Raw genomic sequence first — 24,496 nt, forward strand, 5'->3', positions numbered from 1 at the left:
AATAAGAATCTGGTTCTATATTGAATATTATAAAAATATAACTATTAAAATTATGAATTTTATAATTATGTTATTAAAAAACTAGTAAACATTCTTGATGCTTATGCTTAAAATTTATAAAGCATTTTGTTTTATCCTTTTAATTTTCATTTTGACTTCATACTGTGTGTGTTAATATTATGAAATTTTTATTCTTAAATGAAAGACTGTTATCATATCTATATTTGGCTCTATATAAATTTCATTTATTTTGGAACTAAATAAATACATTTGTGCCTTTTAGGAGCTGGAAAGTCCTTTCAAAATATCTGGTTTATGTGCAAATTCATATCTATATAATATTACCAAAGTTGTCGTATTGTCAGCATTTTCTGCTGTACTAACTGATGTTTTAGGTTTCAAACTTAAGTTGTATAAGATCAAGATCAAGTAATGAACCAAATATTTTTTTATTAATTCCTATTACATGCCAAAGTATTCTGATCTCATTTTATGTTTACTTATATGAAAGTGAATTGAAACCTTAACAGCAAGGTAAAAAAAATTTTATTATTTGTGATCAATGGATTTGTGATATCTTTTATTCAGTTTCTGTAAATTTTTTTTGACATTTTTTGATTTTTGCTAAAAATATCTATATTAGAGTTTCTTTTTATGATATTAGGTAAATATTGTTTAATTTTACCAGTAAAATCTATTTATGTAAACAAATGAATATTATATTAGAAATTGTTCTACTTAAGCATAATCTTCTTATAGGAATATTTATTTATATATATTTAGATATACATCGACTAGTTACTATTTTGTATGTGTTAAATATAATAAATTTGAACTATATGCATTTATTTTTGGATGTAAAATTATTTTGATTGTGAACTATGTAAAAAAAATGCTTCTTAGTTTCTTTTCTTGGTGTTTTGTATAACTTATGCACTTTAACTAGTCAGGTATAAACTAAGCATCGTGTTTATCTGGTATTGATCAATATAGGGTTGTGCAATGCTTTTAAAATACCTCTTGCACTGATGCATATGCTCAACTAGATTACAGTCATATGAATAAATGCACAAATATAAATTTAGCATATCATTTATTGCTCAGTAAATGTTTCCATTTATACTATTTTTGCTAATTAATTTCTATTGATGTTTTAAAAGTGTAATAGCTTTCCATACTTTCTATCAAAAACATACATTTCAAGTTAACTAAAATTGTTTTGAGGGCAGCTGTTTTTTAGAAATCCATTTTTAAAATAGCATTTATTAATTTGAATAATTTTGTTTGACTGATTATTGCTGCATTATTTCTTATCATAACTACTAAGTCTATTTGAATTTAATAATGTATTTCTATTTAATTATAACTTAAAAACAGTTTATTGAGAAAAATGTAAGAACTTATACTTCAATTTATTATTCAAAATATATTTTCTGTAATTCATACATCTGAAATTAAGCTTATTACTTGACTCGCTTTTTATTTTCTTGTATTTCAACCTTTACACTGTCTTAGTTTCAACCTTTATTGCATGTCTTAAGTATTTTAGAATAAATTTTTGAATTGAGTATTATATCCTCAGGTGTTTTTCCTCCCTTGAGTTATGCAAGCCATTATCATTTCATTTCATACAAACATTACGTAAGTCATGATTTTAATCATGTGTTCTTATGTTTAATTTCGTAACTCCATATGTAAAAAATAGATTAAGGTGTTAAATATGAGGTTATTGTGTGTGTATCTGCATGTGTTTTTTAAAGATAAATAAGGTTTAGTTATATCAGTTTTTTCTTCTCGGTGGTAATAGTTTTTTGTTAGGGGCATTGCTACTTTTCTCAAATAATTGTTTAATTTTTGTGCAATTTATGTACTGACTCTTATTGCTAGGACTTTTTATATTGCAATGAATTATTATTGGTGGCTGTTATTTAAAAATATAAAATTCATGCAATAGAAGAAAAAAAATTTCAATAATCAATACTGCATTTTTGACAAAAAAAATATTTGGAAAAATTTTGTTGAAATTTTATGGAATGCTGTGGTTTTCATATAACTAGAGTACAACTTTTTGCATGATTTTTGTTTCTTATATGATGTTTCATCAAAATGAAGTTAACAAAATGTTAGACTGCACGATTGATGATTAGCAAAAGATTTTTTTTTTCAGTATTAAAAAAAAGCCACTTGTTGAGTATTTGCAATTGCTTACTACTTATCATTTATGTTTCATTGTCAATGTTATTTATTTATAGTTACTATGTATTAATAACATTTTATAATTCAGTAATGTATCTTTTGTATGTTGTGACAGAAATACTGCATGGTTATGTCTTATTTTTTGGAGTAAGGCTTATGATATAATATTCCAAAAAATCATTCTAGTTTTTTTATTATGGGGAATTTTAAGGTTAAATTATAGTTTTGGGAATGAATTTAGTAATCTGAAAGAGAACTTTTTATCATTAGTTTACAGAAGCAATAAAACATTAATTTTTAAAAATTCCTGTTATTAGATTGCATGATTTGCATATGTGCAGTTTCAAATAAAAAAAGAAAAAAGTCCTGCTTTTACAGATATGATGTTCTGCCACTACAGAACAAGCAGAATGATTGGAAATGGTGCCAAGAGAACTTGAAATTAAGTGCTAATAAGAAACATTTTTTAATAAAAAATTAACCTTTAACAGTCATCATTAATTAAATCAGATACAAGGGAAATCTCATAATTTTTTTAAAGAAAAGTTGAAATATGAGGCTTTTATCAGCATAAGAATCATGAAATTAGGAACAAGACAATGTATTTTTTTGTTTGAAATTGTGCCTTTGCAGGCCATTGCTCATTTTAACTAGATTCTTGAGTAAACCCTGAATTCTAAAATTTAAATTTGGGGGATTAGAGGCAGTGTTTAAATTATGAAAAAATGTTTTTTACTTGTTTCAAAACTTTGTATATTTTTGTGATCACAATAACAATATATTTTGATATTTTTAGAATTTTATTGCTCGTTTCTTTTACTTTAATACCGTATACATAATCCATTTTGGTGGCTTTTTTTTTTTTTTTTTTTTTTTTTTGAAATTACAATCAAATTAGTATTTTTAAAATTCCGACTGTAAAGCATTTATTTCATGAATATAAATAATATGCAGAAAATTATATTGGATATGAAAAATTTTGATAATGTCAACTTATTGATTTGAAATAAAAGAAACTTTAGTTTGGAATATTTTCAGAATATAATTCTTTTTCTGTAGATAGAAATAGTGGTATCTAAATTAGGAATATCAGACTATGCAGTTTTATTACTTTTGAAATCCACTAGCTGTAATATACTCATAAGTCACAGATGTTAATATATTGATCTAGTCTTCATTTTTTTTTAATCAATTCAAACACAAATGTGGTGTGGCTCTTATAAAAATTTCTAAAATATTTGTCAACTTCTTTAACGTTTAGAAGACTGCACATATTTTTAAATCATTTTATAGCATATATAACAGTTAATTAAGATTAAATAATTGAAACATATTTTAGGCAATTCCAATCTCAAAAAATCAAGTTAACATACCTCCAATTATAAGTAATTTAATATGTCATCCCCTCCCTTTCTTTTCAATTTTTCTGGAAACAAATGCAGAAAAATTATGATTTTATTTTTCTATACATTTTTTTAACAGTACCGAGATTTAAAGGATACATTAAAATCTCATTGTAAACAATTTCACAAGAATGTAACTTTTATATTAGGAACACTTGAATTTACTGTTTAAGGACATAATCTAATTCATTTCTCTGTTTATATATATCATAATTAAAAAAATAAGAATATATTTATATTGTGTAGTAATTTTTAAGACGATTTTGATGAAGAGAATGGCCTATTAGACTCTTCTATTATTCTCAAGCTTAATTAGAAATATCTGTTTCTTAAAAGACATTTAATCCTTTGTATTGAATATAAATTAAATTTGGTGTTTAAAGGTAAATTGTTAAGATTAGGGATTGCAATACCGGATCAAAATTTCAATACCGGTATTCGGTATTTTTTAGATCTTAATACCGGGATACCGGTTTTAATACCGGTATTAGAAATTTTAGAAAAAGAAAGAAAATAAGGTGTTTCTTTGTTTTATTTGCCAGTTTTATAAGAGAGTGTAATATCACAAAAAATAATATGGAACTTATAAATTATAACAGTATATAAAGAATCACAAAAAAGTAAAGGAATAACTTATTTATTTAAATCAAAAAAAAATTGTAAATATCAGTATTCAGTCTGTGGTACTAATACAAATTTTTGAAATGTGATCTTAAAAACCATAATGCATATCAGTTGTACTGTCATTAAAGCTGAAAAGTAATTTTGTGTAAAAATGACCAGCTGTCGAAAACGCTCTTACGGCATCTACGTCTACGTTCTTCAGATAGTGATTTGTGCTGTTCTTTCATGATTGCAACATGAAATTTATTGTTGCATTAGCTGTTAATAAATTAAAATCTCTCCGACATAATGCCTCTATAGTCAGTTTTATTGGAAGTAGAAGTGATATAGTTCTGGATATTAAGATGAATTCACTGTCTGAGAAAATTAATTTGCAGGTTTAAGTCGATTATTGCTTTTTGGATTGGATTTCTAAATTTCAAAAACCGTTCCATCATTAGGAGTAAACTGTTCCAACGTGTCTTAGAATATATTATTAACATATATTCTGTTTTATTTTCAGTTAGTATATATATTTTTAATATGAAATTTTTTGTAGGGGAAAGTTTAAATATCTTAACAATTTTTCGAACTTTATAAATTATAGGAAGCAATTCTTGATGGGTTAATATTTCATCCTCATTAGCAATATCTTCTTCCACAATTACATTGTCATTATCTTCATTGTCAATATCACTCTCACTCTTACTCTCTTCAATGTATCGGAATCCGAAGTTTCTATATCCACAATATTTGGATTCTTCTGTTCTTTATTTTTTTGGTATAATACATCTATTACTCCTAATTGAAATCCATGAGCATAGCACAATTGCTGATTTGCACCAATCAACTTTCCAAATTTTTTCATAACTGTTGCTCCATTAGTCGTTATAGATACAATATCTTCTTTCAGGGATAATCCATGTTTCGCTAATTTAGATTTAAGCAATTAATTAAGCCATTAATTAGCTAATTAATTTCGCCAGTTGGGGAGACATAAAAACAAAAACGTATACTATTTTGCTATGTTGGCGATCCCTGAACATATAGTGGAGACAATTTTAAAAGTTTCTAGTAAATACCGAAAAACCGGTATTTAAACTTGTGAATACCGGTATTACGAAATTGTAAAATGGCTCAAAATACCGGTATTCGGTATCCCGGTATTGCAATCCCTAGTTAAGATATACTAATTAATAAAATGAAGCAATTATAGTATCTCAGAATTCATTTGATATTTTTATGCATGTAAAGGAGAAAGAAAAAAAAATTTCTATCAACTAAGAAAGAGTTTAAATGAATATTTGGAATATTTTAAGTAAGCCTTAAGGTTATGGAGCAAAAATAACATCTGATAAAATTTCTTTGTATTATTCAGATATGAAGAAATTCAATACAAAGAATTTTTCCAATAGTTAAAGTAATTATTAAAATTTTAATTAGATTAAAAAGTGTTTATTATCTTTGAAAATGTGGCATAAGTATTATATATATTTTTAATGCTCAAACTAGCTAATTGATGTGTACTACTAAAACAGCTTTCACTGATGCAGTAAAGTATTACTGTATTCTTCTGTATGTGCAATGCATAATATTTTAAGTTGATTAATATGTATGTATATATCATATTAGATTTTCAAAGAAATCATGTATGTATTATATACATATGCAATCGGATATACTAATAGCAACAAATTTTTAATTAGGGCATTTTTTTTTCTCTTTATGATCACTTGATTAGATGTTATATTTTTATCATTTGTGATTTTATATTTACATTGTTTCTTCAGAAATAAAGATATATTTTTAACAACAATAAGACCGTAAAATCTTATCAAAAACAATTACGTAGTTGGCATGTAAAACTAATGCTATAAAATATTTTTATGTGTTGAATTATTAAAGAAATAATAGAATTTATATATTTGATTTTGCATTTCATTATATTTTAACAAAAACGTTTTTGGATTTGTCATTTCTCAGGAAATAAATATCGAATATTATATGGTTTGTTTACAAACTTGATTTTAATTTTGCTTTATATAAAATATAATGTTGGCAATAAATACATTATTAAAACTATACAAAATGTTTTATTTTCTTCCAAAATGGTATGATTATATTTACAAGACTAAATGTAAGGAGGCAGTTTAACTTCCTTCAATTTCTCCCAGATAAATTTGCTTGTCACTTGAACATGACATTACTGAAACAAAAATTAAATAGTTTTAAGAAAATATTTTTATGCATGCTAAATAAGTATCCAATTCAAATGTTTAAAAAATGAAGTATATATACACTTTATGTAAAATCACAGAATAAGAATATATTATAATAAAAAAAAAAAAAAAAAAAACAATTTTTATATTTTGTTAGACTTTGTTATTATACATATCCTACACTTTTTTTCTGTCTTCTAACTACTTAAACAGGGTATCCTATTTGACTACAAGTGTTACTACTTTCAGGCAGAATTACTATTGTATAAAATACAATTAATTTTGAACACTTTTTAAAAAAAAATCAAGTTTTATTTGATATTCTGAAATTTAATTTCAAAATATATCCATAAAATTTGCATTCTCCTTTGACTTGAATATAAGTGAGTATAAATATCCATAGTTAAATAGAAAGGAGGGAAAAAAAAGCCGTTCTGTGATGCATAAAGAAAACACGTTTATCAAATGAGTTTTTTCCAATTTTTTTCAATAAATTAAATACAAAAATATTTCTTATATTTCCATACAGAAAAAGGGATATCTAATTTAGAAATTAAAAAAATTAACTGAATATTAGAAATTAAGGAATTATTTTCTCTAATTTTGGATTAATACTACTTAAGGGGGGGTAGTGAAGAACATTAATTAAACATAAAACAAAGATAGAAAAATTATAGCACAGTTTAAATGAAGAACTATCGAAAAAATACATATGAAATGATCAATAGAAAACTACTTTTTACAGTGGCAGAAAACAAATGATATGATTCCATCTTTAAAATGTTCAAGAAAATTAGGCCATTTGAAAAGAAATGGCCTAACTACACAAATTCAACAAATAATATATTATATTACAAGACTTTATAAAAGCAAATGGAATTTGATACTCATCCCGGTAAAGATAGATTCATGCAATAGAAGCGACGAAAAGAAAAACAGACAAGTCTGTAATCACTGATTAGGATAAAACATCAATATTAAACCATTTTAGGCTGAGAAATAGGAAATTTTATCTATTAAATTATGAACCAAATTATAATATCTTTAAAATTCGCTCATGAAAAATATGAGAATTTCTTTTTTACATTTAAAGAATTAAAAATTACCTTATTTCATTTTATTTTAGAACAGTAAGATATAAATAAACCATCATATAAATGTCAAAGCTACATTGAATTCAACACTTCGCTTAGCTAATTAATGAGGTGTCAAAATATTTCAGAAAATGATTAATCTTGTAACCAAAAAATACATTAAGTCAGATCAAGAAATAAACTTCAATCAGAAAGTTTAATCGAATGAAAAAATAGGATTAATCATCCCCGGATAGTTGATCATATCTTCCAAAAATAGTCTTTGCATTATCTTAAGATAAAAAAAAAAAAATTATCTTCTTAATGATATCAATTTCATTTTTATGCATTTCCCCCCCCTTAATTTTAATAACATTTTCAATACACTATCTGTAATAATATCTTTAAATGCTACAATGGAATTCACACTCATCCATAAAGATTTCAATCTTTGCTTTTGCTGATCATCAACTTTCATAGTGGAATTTTCAAATCTGCTTTTATTTCAGAATGTATACACTTTTTAATTTCATCAATCCAACTAATTAAAAAAAAATTGATTCGACTGAATACAAGTTTTCCTGTTATGTATAACTAGGCAAAAAAAAATTTTTAAAAAATGAATTTCATATTAATTATTTAACAGTCTCTAAAAAGTCAATAATATATGTGAAGAAACTGGTCACCAAAGATAGCCAACAATTTAAAGAAAGATAAAGCTGTGGTCAATAAAACGTTGAAATATCATTGTTGATAAAACAATAAAGGATACTATTATTATTTATTAATTAAACTGCTAACAAAAAGAAAAAAATATTTGAATGCACAAGATGGTTTTAAAAAAATACAAAATGCCCATCGTGTTTCTGAAATTGTACAATAACACTATATTACACAAATTTGATCAATAATATTATAGCTCATTTGATTCAATATGTTAAACATAAAATATCACAAATCAATAAAACAGAATGAAAGTTATCAAGTTTAAATAAACATTCTAATAAAAGTCTTAATATAATTACTTTCATTGAGATTAAAAATACATTTATCTGAACTAGAATCCTTATGATAATAATAATTTTCATTACGATTATTTTCTAACTAAAACCTTTTCATAGCAGATTGAGTGATGTTACATCTTAAAATTAAAACAATTTCAAACCACTATAGCAAAACTTTTATGCAAACCGTTACCCATTATGTGCTGAATAATATTTCATAGGGCCTACATGTAGAAATAATCCAAAACCCTATACTAGGAATTGCTGCATCCTAAATTTAAATTCAGAATATTCCGCAATGGGAAAAAAAAGTTTGAGCTATATTCTAGATTTAAGAAATGTATGCTCTAACTTAATTTCTTTTATAAATTTTAGGTTTTAATTGTAACATTAACACAAAATATTTCATCTAGAGGTTATTGCAAGCAATACTAGTTTAAAAATATTAACTGAATGACTTCATGATATTTATCATATTTTAATATAAAGGTATTTTTCAGAAAGAAAAATTAAAAGTTCTAATGTTGCAAGCTTCTAAATTTAATTATTGCATAATAAACAATCGTGCATTAGATTATAGTTGGTTCTTTATGTAACTGATGTGTAACATACATATCAATTGCATTACAATAATGCATCTCAATTCAGAAAATAATATTTGGTTCCTGTTAGCAAACTGCATCCAATTAATGCTCAACTACTAATAAGCTTATTATTAAAAATGGTGATTAACCTATGTTACAATTTTGTGTGACCAAGATTCTGTACAATTTGAACAATAATAATCATTACTATTAATAGATTACAAATTTAATGTCAGAGTCTGTAAATTAATGATAGTATTTTAAAGAAATCAAAAAAGAACTTGATTATAAAACTATTTAGAAAACTTACCAATTGGTTCCTTTGGATGAAAATTTACTTCATTTACTGATCCATTATGACCAGGAAGTTTATACAGAATTCTTCTAGAAGCAGTATCCCAAATGTAAACAAAACGATCAGCTGATCCAGCAGTAATTTTACTACCATCTGGTGACCAACTACACTTCAAAAGATTCTATTCCAAGATAAAATAAATAAATTCAATACATGAAAAATTTATTTTTGCATGTTTTAGAATGCAAATTCTTCTAATTTTTTATCATTCAACTTTTTACGTCATTAATCAATAATTTCAAGTTTTGAGATATATTTCTTGTTTGATAAATACTAAATTTTTTTAATAATTTTATTTTTAATTATTAAATTATCAATCATTATCATTAATCAATAATATCAAATTTGGTTCCAACCCAAGCATATGTTTTTAAAAGGGTAACATAAAATATTCATCTAGATGGCCCAAATTCAAAGTTCTGTGTCAGCTCTGTTTTTTACTATAAATTAGAATCAAAACAATGTCATCTAAAAATAAAAAGTGTGTAAAAAAATATCAAAAAGCTTTTATAACCTATATCATTGAAAAAAATTATAGTATATGTTTTCTTTAAAATACTTTATAAAAAAATATTTTAATAAGTTGTGCATTGCTCTGTCAAATATACTATTTAGCATTTCACCTTTCTATATTTTTTTATATATTGCGAAAATCTATTAAATATGTTTGTATGTAAAAAAAAATATCTAATAAATAATTGTTACTCCAGTTGGATCAACTAATAGATCCTAAACTACCCTCTCCTTTCTCATACACATAGGAGATTGATTAAGTGATTGAACATGATCTAACTACAAATACAATGAAAATTTTGAGTTTAAGATCAAAACCTGGAAAAAGGTATGCATTGACAAAATTTAATCAAAATAATATTCAAAATGTAAAAGTAAACATACTTTTTCAAAATTGTGTTGATGTCCTTGAATTATTTTTACACATCTTTCTTGTGGAGCAAAAGGTCTTATATCCCAGATCCGAACTGAAAACAATTATAAGAACTTTTATTACGAACACTGAAAATGTTCATAGTAGAATTCAAATGATAAAAGTTTTTATTTATTATAAATAATCTTATACTAACAGTTTTATTCAGAAATATAGAATTATTAGACTTCAAAATAATTTATTTTTGAAATAGTCACATGTACCTTTCATTAAAATTTCTTCCAAAATTTGTCACTACATTTTAGAAATAGTTTTATCAAAAAGAAATGATAAACATCAACAAATCGACTATTTTCAAATTCATTGACATTTTCAGTATTAAAATTATACCTTCAAATTAAAAAAAACATATAATTAAAAAATACATAATTAAAAATATTACGTGTGTTATCCATGGAATTAGAAAGAATGTATGAACCATCAGGACTTAATGCTAAGCCAGTAATAGTATCAGAATGACCAATCATCTTGTAAAGAACACCAGTTTTTCGCATATCCCATACCTATAAATAAAAATAAATCAGCAGATCTAATATTATTAATTTCTTTATTTAATGCAAGATAACTGCATGAATTAAAAAAAAACAACGGTTATGCAAAAGAAAGCACATTACTAACATTTAAAAACATGACTCACTATATTTATTACTTTCAATTTTTTTAAAAATACAGTAATTATTCAAAGCTTTCGCTTCATTTCGAAACTTAGTTATCAAAAGAATATTTTTTCCTGTTCAATTAGATGTTGCAATGTAACAAAGTTCATACAGCCATAATGAGAAGCTGTATTAGTTGATAATGATAAAAATCAATTTAATGTAGCATTTTCTCAAAATCAATTATTGATTTGTACAGAGTATGTTGGAAATTGATGCAAAGAAAACGAAGGTTACAAAAAAAAAAAAAAAAAATGTTTATGCATGCATACGTAAAAACATATTTTTTTAGGTATAGGATGTGTTCTGTTTAATAATATCTATAGTTTGTTTGTTTTTTTGAAAAATTTTAAATACAAATATATTTTAATTTTGATATTGATTTCTGTATTTACCTAATATCTTCTATAGAAAAATGAAAAATATTTTTTTAACAAAACAATAATAATAATTTTTTTTATCTTGAAAATTAGCATTAAGTTAACTTTTATAAAATTAAGAATAAAAATCTATAACCTTTTTCAATATTTCTTAACAAGATGCAAGTCAAATTGAATGAATATGTTGACAAAAATGTAAAAACTTGGCAAGACCAAAAAATTTTAGAAAGAGATTTTAAAACATTATTTTATCTTGTTTAAGTCAAAATAGAACCAAAAATTAGGAGATACATTTGAAATTAAACTATTATTTTATCCTGTTTAAAATTTATGGTTCTAAATATAATTTATGTTTTTTCATTTTATTTATACTGATTTTTAAATCTCAATAAATACAGAGTACGAATATTAATGAATCCAAATCAATTAATTGCAGAAAAAAAAATTTTGATAAAAAAACATTATGTTTTAATTAAAATATTTTATATGATATGATGAATTCTAAAAATGCTTATAAATATCTTTAAAGATTCAATCAAACTTCAGCATTTATTGGGAATGCAAATATTATGTTTCAAAAGTAATTAATACAAGAATTTGAAAATATGACTTATAAAGTATTGATTAGAATCTCTCTCTTTTTATATATATATAAGTGGAGCAAGCTTGTATTTCCTTAAATATTTCCCAATTACAAACTTACAAAAGTTCAATTATGAAGGGAAATTGCATGAAAACTCTTATCTTCTGATAAGATTTATAATAGAGGCATGCTAATTTTTAAATTCAGAAGGATTAAATATACACTTAGATGAAAACATTTATTTCAGAAATGCACATATATTCAACAACAACAAAAAAAAAAAAAACCACCATATGCAAATTTTTATCTAGTGATGATAAATATTTGCATATATTAATGAGGATGATAATCAAATGTGCAAGAGGTTTCAATGCAAGTGTTTTTAAAGGATTAACTTTCAAATTCAATATTGTTACATTAAATTCATTCTGCAGTACTCTTTATTTTCTGTTGAACAAACCAATCTCCTTAGTCTTTTCCAACATAATATAAAAGGTTATACATAAATTTATCAGACATGGGGTATTCCAGTATAGTTGATTCACACAATTTAAATGCTACCATTGAGTCCATTTTCAGACATAATCAAACTATCCCTTTTAGATTACTACTGTAAAAATAATTAAATGATTAAAGTAACTTTAAACATTTAATCAAAAAATCATAGAGTATACAAATTTGCATACTTTATATGTCTAACTAATTCAGAACAGAGACTGCAACTTGCAAATTAATAAGCCAAATTGCTTGAATATAAAGACGATTTTGGAAATAACTGAAGAATGAAACTGTTTTATCAAAAAGTATACAAATTATTTTATACAAAATAGATCAAAAGTTAGTGTATATTATATATATGTATAAACGATATATCTTAGCCTAATTTAAGGTTGAATTAATTTCCTAATTTTTATCTTAATTTAGCCTACATTAGCTTCATATAAAAATATTCCCCAATTTCCTGATACACTTCCCAATTTTTATTTAATTCCTTTTAACACAAACTCTAGCAAACTGATGAATTCAGCAGGTTCTAATGCTCCAAGTGAAGGAATAAAAATCCTTAATACATATACTTTGAAAGATACCTAAATTTCCCTTTTTTAAGTCTACACATATCAAAGAAATCCCTATCACAATTTCATTGTAAAATCAGTGAAGGGAAAAAATTTGTGCTCTTGTGTTGCAATAATTGACTGATACATTGCTATTGCTAACTGCTTTGTACAAATTATGACTCCTGGGATGAAATAAATCAAAGTTATTAAAATTTTTTAAGTTTCTTCTATTCTAAAACATGTTTATATAAATAGCATCATTTTTGAAGCAAAAGGCAGTTTTGAAGACACTTTGCATTTTATGTTCATTTTAATCCATCCCGGAAAGGCATAATTTACTTACAAAATGGCGCGGACAAGATATGTTCGCTCACCGTGTGGCACAAGAGCATATTAGCATAAAGAGAGAGAAATTAATTATCCCTTATCTTATATATCATGAAATTTTGATGGGGAAAATATTTTTCACAGTGCTTATATATTATTAAGTTTCTGATAGGGATTTCTCGCACATGTTGGTTCTTATAAGGGAAACACAGGGATCTTTTAAAAGAATGTGCTTGCTGTACATTTTACTATTCCTTCATGCAGAACGTGTGAAAGTGCAAATGTAAGCATTTTTACAAAGCTTCTCTTGAATTAAACAGAAAAGGTGGAATGGAATCAGGAAATAAGAGAATATTTTAGAATGACTTTGATATGGGTTAAATTAAACTGAAAGTAAGGAAATTAATTGCGTTTAAATTAGATTTTAAAATATCATTTTATATATATATATATATATAAAGTAACATTTTAGTATTGAATATTTCAAAAAGTTTATATAAATTTAAATGTGAAGCAGAAAAAGTATGATGAAGTGAGTAGATGATTCAAATGAAAATGAAGCTCAGTAAAATATTAGCTGAAGCTCCAGTTTAACAACATTTAGTGAATGCTTAAAATACACCATTTATTCTATATTAAATAAAGATGATATATCTGAAAAATAAGTATGCAGAAGCTTTGTAAATTGCAAGACTTACTTTAATAATATTATCAATACCACTAGAAATTATCTGTTCAGCTGTGTCATTGAAGGTTACAGCAGTAACTTGGTAAGTATCTTGAAAAGAATGAAGAGCGCCTCGTTTGCGAGAATCCCAAACCTACACAGAAATAATTTAACTTACCATGTAAATCACAAAATACAAATTAAAACATACTGGATAGAACTGCTAAAATTAGAAAAATGAAAAAAATTTCAAATGCCTATATATTTTAGTACATTCAAAGCAAGCTTTGATTATAAATAAACTGAATAAAGTTGATATATATGACATAAAAAGATCATAAAGTTCAAATGACTTCTCTCAAATTATATATTAAATTAATAATAATTTTAAAAAGCATTGATTATAAATATAAATACTCTTAAATTTTGATTGATATTTGTAATTAGAAGACATATATATATGATTAAAAATATATATTTATTTGTTCATTTACTTATTAAATTTTTCCTTCCTATGCATCTCTTTGAAATCAACAAACAACACAGGGGAAAACTCCCACATATCAGTATCAAGATACAAAATCGAACTACTTATTCAAGCATTTACATTAATATTTCTTAGCAATAATCTAAAGATTATTTTTGTGTATTTTTCATGAAATTATTAAATTTGTAACATTAATACTCATTTCAATGGAAAGTTTCAGATGAGAGTGTCTTTGGAAATACTCTCAAGTCTTATATCTTCAATTGTGAGCTGAAAATGAATGGTTAATAACATGGCAAATTTAATGCACATAATATAAAAAATAATTAAAATTGGGAAGCATTTAAAGAGATACTAGTTATTAAACAGAGAGAAGCTACAAAATCAATTTAAAATACAGGTATACATAGTGAAGTACAAAAACACAACAACAATGCATTGACTCATTTAGCACTTTTATAAAGAATCAATCGTTCTGATTTAACAAAGTATAGAATCAAGGGCTGAAGAGAGATTTAAATACCTGTTTAGACCAGTTTTACCAACATATAGTGCTTTGCATAAAGTTTGTAACATTTCAAGACTGATGATTTACTTGATCATCCTGTATCAAGTACAATTCAACATTTTTTGTATAAGAAATTGTTCTAAATAAAATTATTTCATTCAGTAGTTTTATAAAGAAAGTTCCTATGCTCAGCAGACTTTTCATGACTTTATTAATAATATAAATTCTAGCATACTAGGGTTAAAATAAGTTAAATGAAACTTGATTTTCCAAATTTTTCAATAGCACCAAATAAAAACTATATTTCCATAACTTCATAGAATTTTTTTACCACAGATTTAAGGGACAGAATGTAATTCTCCAATTCTTAAATAAATCTAACCATTTTATAAACTATGTTTGTTGCACATAAATCAACATAATTTATTGACATTTTGTACTTTGAAATTTAAAAGGTTAATAAATAAAATATAGAAAAAAAAACAAACAAATAGAGCATACCTTTACAGTGCAGTCATCACTAGCACTGCAGATTAACTGAGGACCTCGCCTTGCTGGACAAACACTATTGATATAAGAAGAATGACCTTTCAGTTTCTTAATACGAACACCAACTTCAGTATCCCAAATGCTCAGGGTTTTATCAGTAGAGGCAGAGAACAAGTATCTGGAGAAAAAAATTATGATTCTAAACAACTAAATTTTCAATTTTTGACATCTAACATTTTCGATTCAATGTTTCTTGTACTTTAAAAATCCAGAAACACTAATATGCCATTATATATTCAAAACAATTAAATTCAATTGGGAGAAACAGAAAGCATTTGATTACAGAAATAAAAAATTAAATCAACAGGAATTTAAACAAAAGCAAAAAAAAAAAAAAAAAAGATTTGGAATACAAATATTACCCTCCATCGGTGGAAAATTTTAAATCCAACACAGCACCAGTATGGCCAGATAACACAGCAAAATTCTCACATTCCCCATAGACATTCCAGAAGACTAAAAATGAAGATCAATATCATTTAAAATAATTAATCATATATAAACATGTTTTGCTCAAATTTAAAAAAGATTCAACTTTACAAAATTTATATATTTCCTATATAACATTAAAACATGAACACAACAGAAATTTTTAGCTCAAAACTAGAGAAAAAAAAACCACATGAATTTCATTTTTTAACTGCATAATAATATGTTGAAAAAGTTTTCAATTTGTATATAAATATATAAAAGATTTTAAAATAAAAAATTCTTGTTTTAAAAATAAGAACTTGCATATATCTCTTTCAAATCCAGAAGATGCCAGGAAGTTTCCTTCAGGATGAAAATTTCCACAGAATATTTCCCCTTGATGACCTGATAAAAGCATAATTGGAGCCAAAAGGCTTGAAGTCCGAGGAGGGCCCTGAAAATGAATTGAACAAACAATTAATTCAAATATCTTTTTAGCTGCTTGTTATAACTATGGATAATGTTAATAGTTTGTGTTTTTCAGTCACACAATTTTTGTTGTAAAATAAAAAGATATCTTCATAATGTTCTAAATTGTTTATTTCTGCAAAGTAAAAATCATATTGAAAATTCATTATAATAATGTGCTACATGCAGAATTGAAACCTGAAAAAAAATAATAAGTGACAACATGCAAACATTCACTCTTATTAGAGATTTATGTTGAATTCACATCATTTGACTATAGCAAAATAATGCTTCTAAGATTGTCTATTTTGCAAAAGAGAGAAAACTGTAACTGCTTAATTTTTTAATAAACTGGATTTAACTACTAATTACATTTCAGCCAAGAAATTGGCATAGCATTATAATATATATATATATATATATATATATATATATATATATATATATATATATATAAAAAACCTAGCAAATTTATTGCTACAAAAAAGAGTGAATAAATAATAAACTAAACTTTTCTTAATTATTTAATAAAATTTGAGGTACCTACATATTAATCGCATGCCATTGTTGAACAATAGTTACAAAAGAGCTTATTAGTACATGACATTGGTGTTGTTGTTCTTTCAGTTAATTTTTTATAAGATTAATACACAAGTACATATTTTGAAACAAGGAATATAAAGTGAAATTATTCTAATTCTTGCCTAAAATTTCTATCAACAACTACTCAATGGGAGAAAGAATTCATGATTTTTCATTCATTATATTGATTAAGAGATCAATACAATGGAATGAAATGTTGAATGATGAGATGACCGGTCTGATTCATTTGTAACTTATTCTGCCAAATGTGTTGCAAGTTACAAACAGAATAGACGACAATTGAATAATCAGATGTTTGTCATTTTATCGAGTAAACCGTTATTCAGCAGATTTTAACACTGCATAATAACTGTAAGATTTAATTTAAATTACCAACATTCTTTGATACCTAGTTATCAACACTTCTTCTCCCTTCTCCCAAATGAAAGATTAAATGTATAAAAATTTTACCGGCATAGTTCTTAATTGCTCAATCAAACATTAACATTTAAAAAGTAAGCGATCCACATATGTGATTATTTCCGAAAAATACGCTATAGTTACCATTGGGTCTTCATGACTGTCAACCCCAGGAATCACCTCAGTCCTGGGTTTTTTAAAGGGTACAACTATGCCATCCGTAGCACTACGTTTCTCTGCAATAGGCATTTTTCAGCAATTAAAAGTTATATAGAGGAAAAATCAATGAAAAGAAGATGAACGCTTGTTTCGCGTCTGGAAGAAGAAGTTTTGTTTACATCTGAATGTTTAGTTGTTCTGAGCTTACTTTGCATTGCTAACAATACAAGAATTAAATTTTAATAGTTTAAATTAAAAAAAATACATTTGCAATGTAAAAATCTAAAATGACATTTTTATTTAAACAAATTTAATTAATTAGAATTTATAAAAACAATTAATTTATTTCTCAAACCAACCTTCTCCGGAAATATAAATAGGAATAAATATAATATGAAATCACCATGCAGTTTTATTTGACATTTACACGGCCGTATTCACCAAACCGGTTGCTAAACATCGGATCGTTCAACCCATGATCAACGATTAATCATCAACCAATGATCATTGGTATTCACGAACGGTAATTTCACGACTAAGCATCAAGGTTACGACAATCAGCTTTTTCTGCCTTTTTCAACCGGAAATGGATCTTCATTGGTCTATATATATCACATGATTATCAGCTGATGGGTGGCGCTGTTTCGTGTTTTTGTTGTTATTTTGTTTCTTTCCCAGATGTGTACAAGGATCAAACGAGAAAACGAAGGTGATATTGCCTAGTGATAATCTCACCGATTTGCTTACATGATATTATAGCTTTTCGTAGGATTGTTTCTCTGACTATACATTATTAACCAAGTATATTTTAAATTTCCACTCTATTATTATGTAATAAAACATTTGAGCATTTGCTCTCTTTTGAATTGAGAATATGCATATTAGCTGTGCTTTGAATAGTTTTCCAATGAATTAAACTTTTACAAAAGGTCTATCTGAATTAAATTTTTGAAAAAAATGCATATTAACCTTAAATTAGTTCATTTACTTATGGAAATATTTAAACATTTTTTATATAATTATAGAGTAGAGATAAACAATAGAAATAACAAACTGCTGCAAACTGATTTCGCAAGTGAGGAGTTCATTGAAGTTTCTTCTAAACAATGAATTTAACAAAAATTGTAGTATCCTGTATTTTTAATATAATAAAAGAGGAGAAAATGTAGTGTATAAAATCTTGCTTACAAGTATTATGACTTTCATATTAGTAAATAATTTTCATTTACACAAAATATTTCAATTTCCAAAGGTTATTTAAATTGCAATGATATCTCTGGCAATCCCATATAATTGTTTGCATGAAGTTTATAGCATATATTACAAACTTCTCTTTAAGATTGTTATTAGACTTTCAGCATTTATTTTTAAACAAATAGGTTTTAAACTTCCACAATATATTATATTTAAAAAAAAATACTAAGATTGTTTTTGGTGTCAATATTTAAATATGTATTAGCTGTCTACATATTCAGTAGTGTTTGAGATAATTTTTTTCCCTCAAAGCGGAATAAAAGTAAAAAATACTTATTCTGTGGTATGCTTTTATTTCCATCGAAAAGCAAATATGGAAAAATTTTCTTTTATTAACTATCAGAATATTAAATTTTTACATATATTTTGTTAAAAAAGATATAAATTTATTGTTATAAATGTCAGAATATATACATATAAGAAGAATATATACATTCAGAATATATGCTGCAAATCAGAAAATTCAAATTATAAACAAAAGTCAGTGAAAATTGTATATGAATATTGAAGAATTCTTATGAAAAACAAGAGCCTTTTTTGCCAAAATAAATATTCATGCAATAATTTTTTATAATATTTTATTATTGTGGAAGTGAATTAGCTCATTTGTATTTCATATCTAAAACTTTTTATAAACAATGAATTTAACAACTCTTTAAATTTGAATGAGTTAATTGTCAGTTTGACAACATGTACTTCACAATCTTGCCATTACAAATCTGCATAAAAATAATATAAATATTGATGACAACCATACTTATTTTAGAATTGCTATCCTTGAATAAAAGAAATGATTAATTTGCACATCATAAGCACTCACCACTCACTTTTGTACAAATAAATTGAGTGGAAAAACATCAACAACCAACAATAAATTTTTTAACACTTTCTGCTTGATGATTCAAACTTAATCAAAAAGCAACACAGTTTAACTTGATTAGCCTGTCAGAAACTAGTAATGATATTTTAATTCTTTCAAGTAAATGTGAAATTCCATTTGTTTCAACAAGTTTTTGCCTTTTTTTTTAATTTTTTTTATTCCCAGGATTTTGTACCAAAAAAGTTATTAATTTTTTGATATTTTAACATTTAGTTTCTACTCATACTTGAATAATATCTGTCACTTTATTATATTAATTTCCAACGATGTTTTTAATTATTCATATCTTCATGACAATCATTACTTCCTGAAATCATAAACCTATGAGCACAACATCTAACTAAATACTGTTAAGTCAGCATAATTTCCTTTGTTTAATTGTCAAATTTTTCAACTCAGGATCTTGTGTATTTAAACAAGGAATCTCTTTCTATATTTAAATTTGATGAAAGATGATCCAAATTGAAATGTTTCAAAAAAGTAAAAGAATTTTTCACAAAATTTTTTTTCTTGAAATCATCTTAAATATTATTCTAATAGGTTACATTAAACTGTCAGTTAAATTAAGTTGAATTTTTAAAATAAAAACCTCTTTTTTAAAATTTTATATTTGCATCATAATTTGTAGAAATTTGAATTAACTCGGATAAGTTATTATCTATACTTGTTTTTCAAATTCCAAAATTTTCAAATCACAATTAATCTATTTTCTTTGTTTTTCACACACTTCTCAGAATGTCTTAAAATATGCAAAATTAAAAAAGGACTTCTGTATACAAAAATCTATTTTATTCAAATTTGACTCGAAAAGTAACATATATGAATTACAAAAGAAAATTCTGACAGAGAAGTTACAGCTTCTACAAGCATTAAAACAAAGTTCCATTAAAGGTACTTTAAAATATAACATTCATGCTGATTATTAATTCAAAATTCTTCTACAAGAATTACAAGAAAGTGTCAATAGAGGTGCAACATTAATGCTGATTCTTAATACAAAATTCTTCTATATGTGTCTTTTTATTTCTCTAATACATATACATATTGTAATAAGATAATGAGCACATAAAACCACTAAAAAATAACTACACTGATATGAGTCATACATGCATGTCATTTTCTATAAATCATAAAAAGAACAACATCAAATTAAAAATACATTTGATTTTCAAAGATGGGAATAAGGAATTATTTAGTCATTTCTATACAGATAAATTCAAAAAATAATCAGGTAGAGAATACATTAGAAATAATGTTAAAATTTGTTATGTAATGAGAAGGAAAACATTAATAAAAATTGGTAATCATTTTCAGCAGATAACAAAGGTCAAAATTTGATTTCTTTAAAAAATGTTAATTTTATACACATTGTTGAAGATTAAAGCTGAAGTAAACTGATATTGTAAAAGAGATTAGCTATATTGAGTAACTAAGCACATTATTATATCACACAATTTATAAGTAACAAAAGTAATTTCTTTAAATTTCTAATTATTAATCATAATAAAAACTGCAATAATTCTTTTTTTATAAAATAAATAATAACATAAAAAATCAATTTACTAAAAAAAAAAAAAAAAAAAAAAAAAAAACTTATATACCAATGTGAAAACAGTGTACAATCATGGAAATGAGTCATACAGGAAAGTTTCAAAAATACAAAAAGCAATCCTGTATAATCATCACCAGACAGATGAAAAAGATTTTTTTGTTTGTTGCTTTTCTTTCTTTCTTTTTTTTTTTTTTTTTTTTTCAGGAGGAAAAGGCTGTTCCTTATTTCTTCCATATCTTTGCAAGTCTTTAATCTGAGAAATGTGAAATAAGAATTAATTATATTATAAATAACTAATGAAAAAAATTGCTAATTTAACAATAATACTTACATGACATACTTAAAAATTGATAGTATAAACACAAATATTATAATTTATTTGATTATAATATTAAATTTTTTAAATATTATAATATTTGATATAAGACAAAAATTCCATTTTTTGTAACTAAATTTAGAATTCATTTATACAGTACTTTTTAAAACTTTTTTATATATATAAAAAAAAGACATAAGATATTCTATTCTCAATCACTAGAAATGTGCATTCTAAAATATTTGTAAGTGATTGCAGATAACTTTGGAAAATATTCTACAGAAAGAATATTTTTTTTCCTAATCTTAAAATATTATTTGTTCAACGAAAACATATTTATTATTTAGGTGGTTGTTTCTCAAAAACCCTTCTTGCTTTATTCATACAAAAATCTGCCATAATCTTTGATATACAGTGGTATAATGGTAGGGGTAGAAGAATAAGATTTTTCAATATGGAATAAAGCATAATTAAAATGTTAAGTTTATATTGCAAATAATCTTTAATACTTGAATTCTTTATTATATTTTTACAGATTTACAAAATTGAAAAATAAAAGGAGCAAGGTTAAAATTGATTAACATGTACACTGTCTATGTAAAGAATGGGAAAATTTTCTTATAGCATAACAAATGCAAAAACTGTTACAGATGAATTCTAGTTATAAAAGTAATATTAAAAGTTAATTAAAAATGATTTGAAAAAATATTACATACATACATTATCAATTTTTAATAACTTATATCGCCATAATAACATAATTAAAAAAACTATAAGACTACACAAATGATATGAATATGTATAGATATGAAATAACTTATTTTATTAGCAAGTCATTAGATTAACCAGATAGAAAATATGCAATAAAATGTTTTTAATGGAAGTATTTTAAGGAACAAAAAACTGTAAAACAGTATTGACAAAAAACAGTATAATCGTACTAAACTTGATGAGTTTTCTAAAAGGTATTAATAAGTTTAGAAAATTCTTTTAATTATAATTCCTTTGCTTCAAAAATTTGAATGTTCACGGAATTATACAAATGACAGATTCTAATTTTAATTCCAGAAAATAATAATCAAAAATCAACTCGGATATAATAACAATAAAAAGGGATTCCCATATGAACGATGTAAAAGGGATAAATGTAAACATACCTCAAGTCGCTCAGATTCATTATTTGGTAGGTAAATGAATCTTGGCCTCATTTCAGCTATACATCTAGATACTTCATTTATAGCCCGGCAACATGATGACTGGATAGTTTGATTGAAATCACCAATTATTTGTTGATGACTTCCTGAAGCAAAAAAACGTAAGGCAATACACAATTTCTCTTCAGTAGTTACAGCACTGTTTCGTAAAATATTGATGCTTAATTTCTCCTTCTCAAAGATAAAATGCATTGGAAACAAAATCACATTCATCTAACAAATCCAAATCAGAAACTCTGTCAATGTAAATTATTCACCTCCTATCTAATATCAACTGCAATAGTTCCAATGTATCTAAATCCTCCATGTTTGTTTGAAAACTAAGGTAACAGTTGTAATTCTTGAGAACTGCGCATGCGGAAAACCGTTGATCAAATGTGATCATCGGAAGTCCATGAATCAAAAAATGGGGGAAAACAGGGGGAAATTGACAACGGGTTTGGTGTAGTGAATACCGATTTGACTGCTGAACAGCGTTTAATCATCAGCCGATGTTTAACAACGGTTGGTGAATACGGCCGACAATGTTTACCTTAAAACAATTGTTTTTAATTTGAATTCGAGAAAATGGAAATAAAGTAGCCGAAAGTAGAATAAATCTGAAAACACAACTGAACTGAACAGAATTACCGTATTTTTAAAACTCGCTTATAGTGCATTTCTGTTGCACATTTACTATATAAATATACATAATACAGAAACTCAAAAAAATAAGGAATAGTTAGATATAAGTAGGTATCAAGTTCGAATTAAATATAGCAATCACAATGAAATTTTTTAAGATACCTAAATTTCAAATCATAAATTTTTTTCGATGCTTTTCCGCAACATCATTAAAAATGGAAATTAAAAATTTTAGAAAGAATCCATTGAGCATTGAAGGCCATAATTCTATAATAATATCACAATCTTATGATATTTTTCAAAATCTAGCACTAGAAGACTGGTTGTATACAAGTTGCGATTTTTCTACTTCAAATATTTATGTCCTTTTAATGTGGTTTAATGAGCCATCTGTTGTAATTGGGCGACATCAGAATCCATAGCTCGTAGAAACAGTGGCGGAGGAACTGTATATCATGACTTGGGAAATTTGAATCTTTCGTTTCTAACATCTCGAAAAGATTATAATAGAAAAAGAAATTTAGAACTTGTCTGTAATTCTATAAACAAAAGATGGTGTATAAACTTAAATATTTCAAAGCGGCATGATATTTTATATAATGATCAGTACAAAGTATCCTTTTAATAAAAATATATTCACAGTATCAATATGCTTTTTAATAATATTTGCTTTGCATTAGATAATATTGATTTTTTTTTTTTTTTTTAGTACTGGATTACTTAAATTGTCAGCCACACAAATTGTATACAGTATAAACTTTCTGCTGCTAGAAAGAGACCATAAGGGAAATAAATTTTAAAAAGCTGTTATAAAGTATTATAACTTTTTATTCTCTAAAATCTCTAATTTTTTCTTTAAATATTTATAATTTTTCAATTTTTACACTAAAAGTTTTAATATTTTCCAAAGCATTTCTTCTATTTTTCTCTAAAATCTCTCCTATTTTTTCCTTAAATGTTCATAATTTTTCCAGTTTTACACTAAAATTTTCAATATTTCTCTCCAAAACTTCCTGTA

The 24,496-nt window shown here is 25.0% G+C and overlaps 2 protein-coding genes across 6 annotated transcripts in view; one reads left to right on the forward strand and one right to left on the reverse strand.

The window, feature by feature from the left end:
* The window catches only part of LOC129980948 (protein PHTF2-like), a 42,922-nt gene extending 36,831 nt beyond the window's left edge, over positions 1-6,091 (forward strand). For 4 of the 5 annotated variants that reach the window (XM_056091457.1, XM_056091456.1, XM_056091460.1 and 1 more), the window contains exon 19: positions 284-6,091. In XM_056091457.1, the coding sequence (XP_055947432.1) occupies positions 284-433 (150 nt within the window). In that variant the 3' untranslated portion in view covers positions 434-6,091. The remainder of the gene's footprint in view (positions 1-283) is intronic. The other variant, XM_056091459.1, reaches the window with a different exon arrangement.
* Positions 6,092-6,251: 160 nt separating this feature from the next.
* Positions 6,252-17,817, reverse strand: LOC129981832 (U5 small nuclear ribonucleoprotein 40 kDa protein-like). The gene is made up of 9 exons (XM_056092855.1): positions 17,624-17,817; positions 16,334-16,463; positions 15,961-16,054; positions 15,551-15,716; positions 14,086-14,208; positions 10,766-10,886; positions 10,335-10,417; positions 9,393-9,558; positions 6,252-6,408 (listed from the first exon to the last, which is right to left on the reverse strand). Exons 1-9 carry the CDS (start codon positions 17,726-17,728, stop codon positions 6,353-6,355), a joined length of 1,044 nt encoding a protein of 347 aa, XP_055948830.1. The 5' UTR covers positions 17,729-17,817; the 3' UTR covers positions 6,252-6,352.
* Between the last annotated feature and the right edge of the window lie 6,679 nt (positions 17,818-24,496).

The sequence above is a fragment of the Argiope bruennichi genome, chromosome 8, assembly GCF_947563725.1.
Source record: "Argiope bruennichi chromosome 8, qqArgBrue1.1, whole genome shotgun sequence".
Classification (NCBI taxonomy): Eukaryota; Metazoa; Arthropoda; class Arachnida; order Araneae; family Araneidae; genus Argiope; species Argiope bruennichi.

Coding starts and splice junctions, on each gene's coding strand:
- LOC129981832 (XM_056092855.1), bottom strand. CDS start 17,728: ATGCCTATTGCAGAGAAACGTAGTGCTACGGATGGCATAGTTGTACCC. Junction 15,717..15,960: donor AAATTTTCCACCGATGGAGG/GTAATATTTGTA, acceptor TTTTTTCTCCAG/ATACTTGTTCTCTGCCTCTA. Junction 6,409..9,392: donor TCATCCAAAGGAACCAATTG/GTAAGTTTTCTA, acceptor TTTTTGTTTCAG/TAATGTCATGTTCAAGTGAC.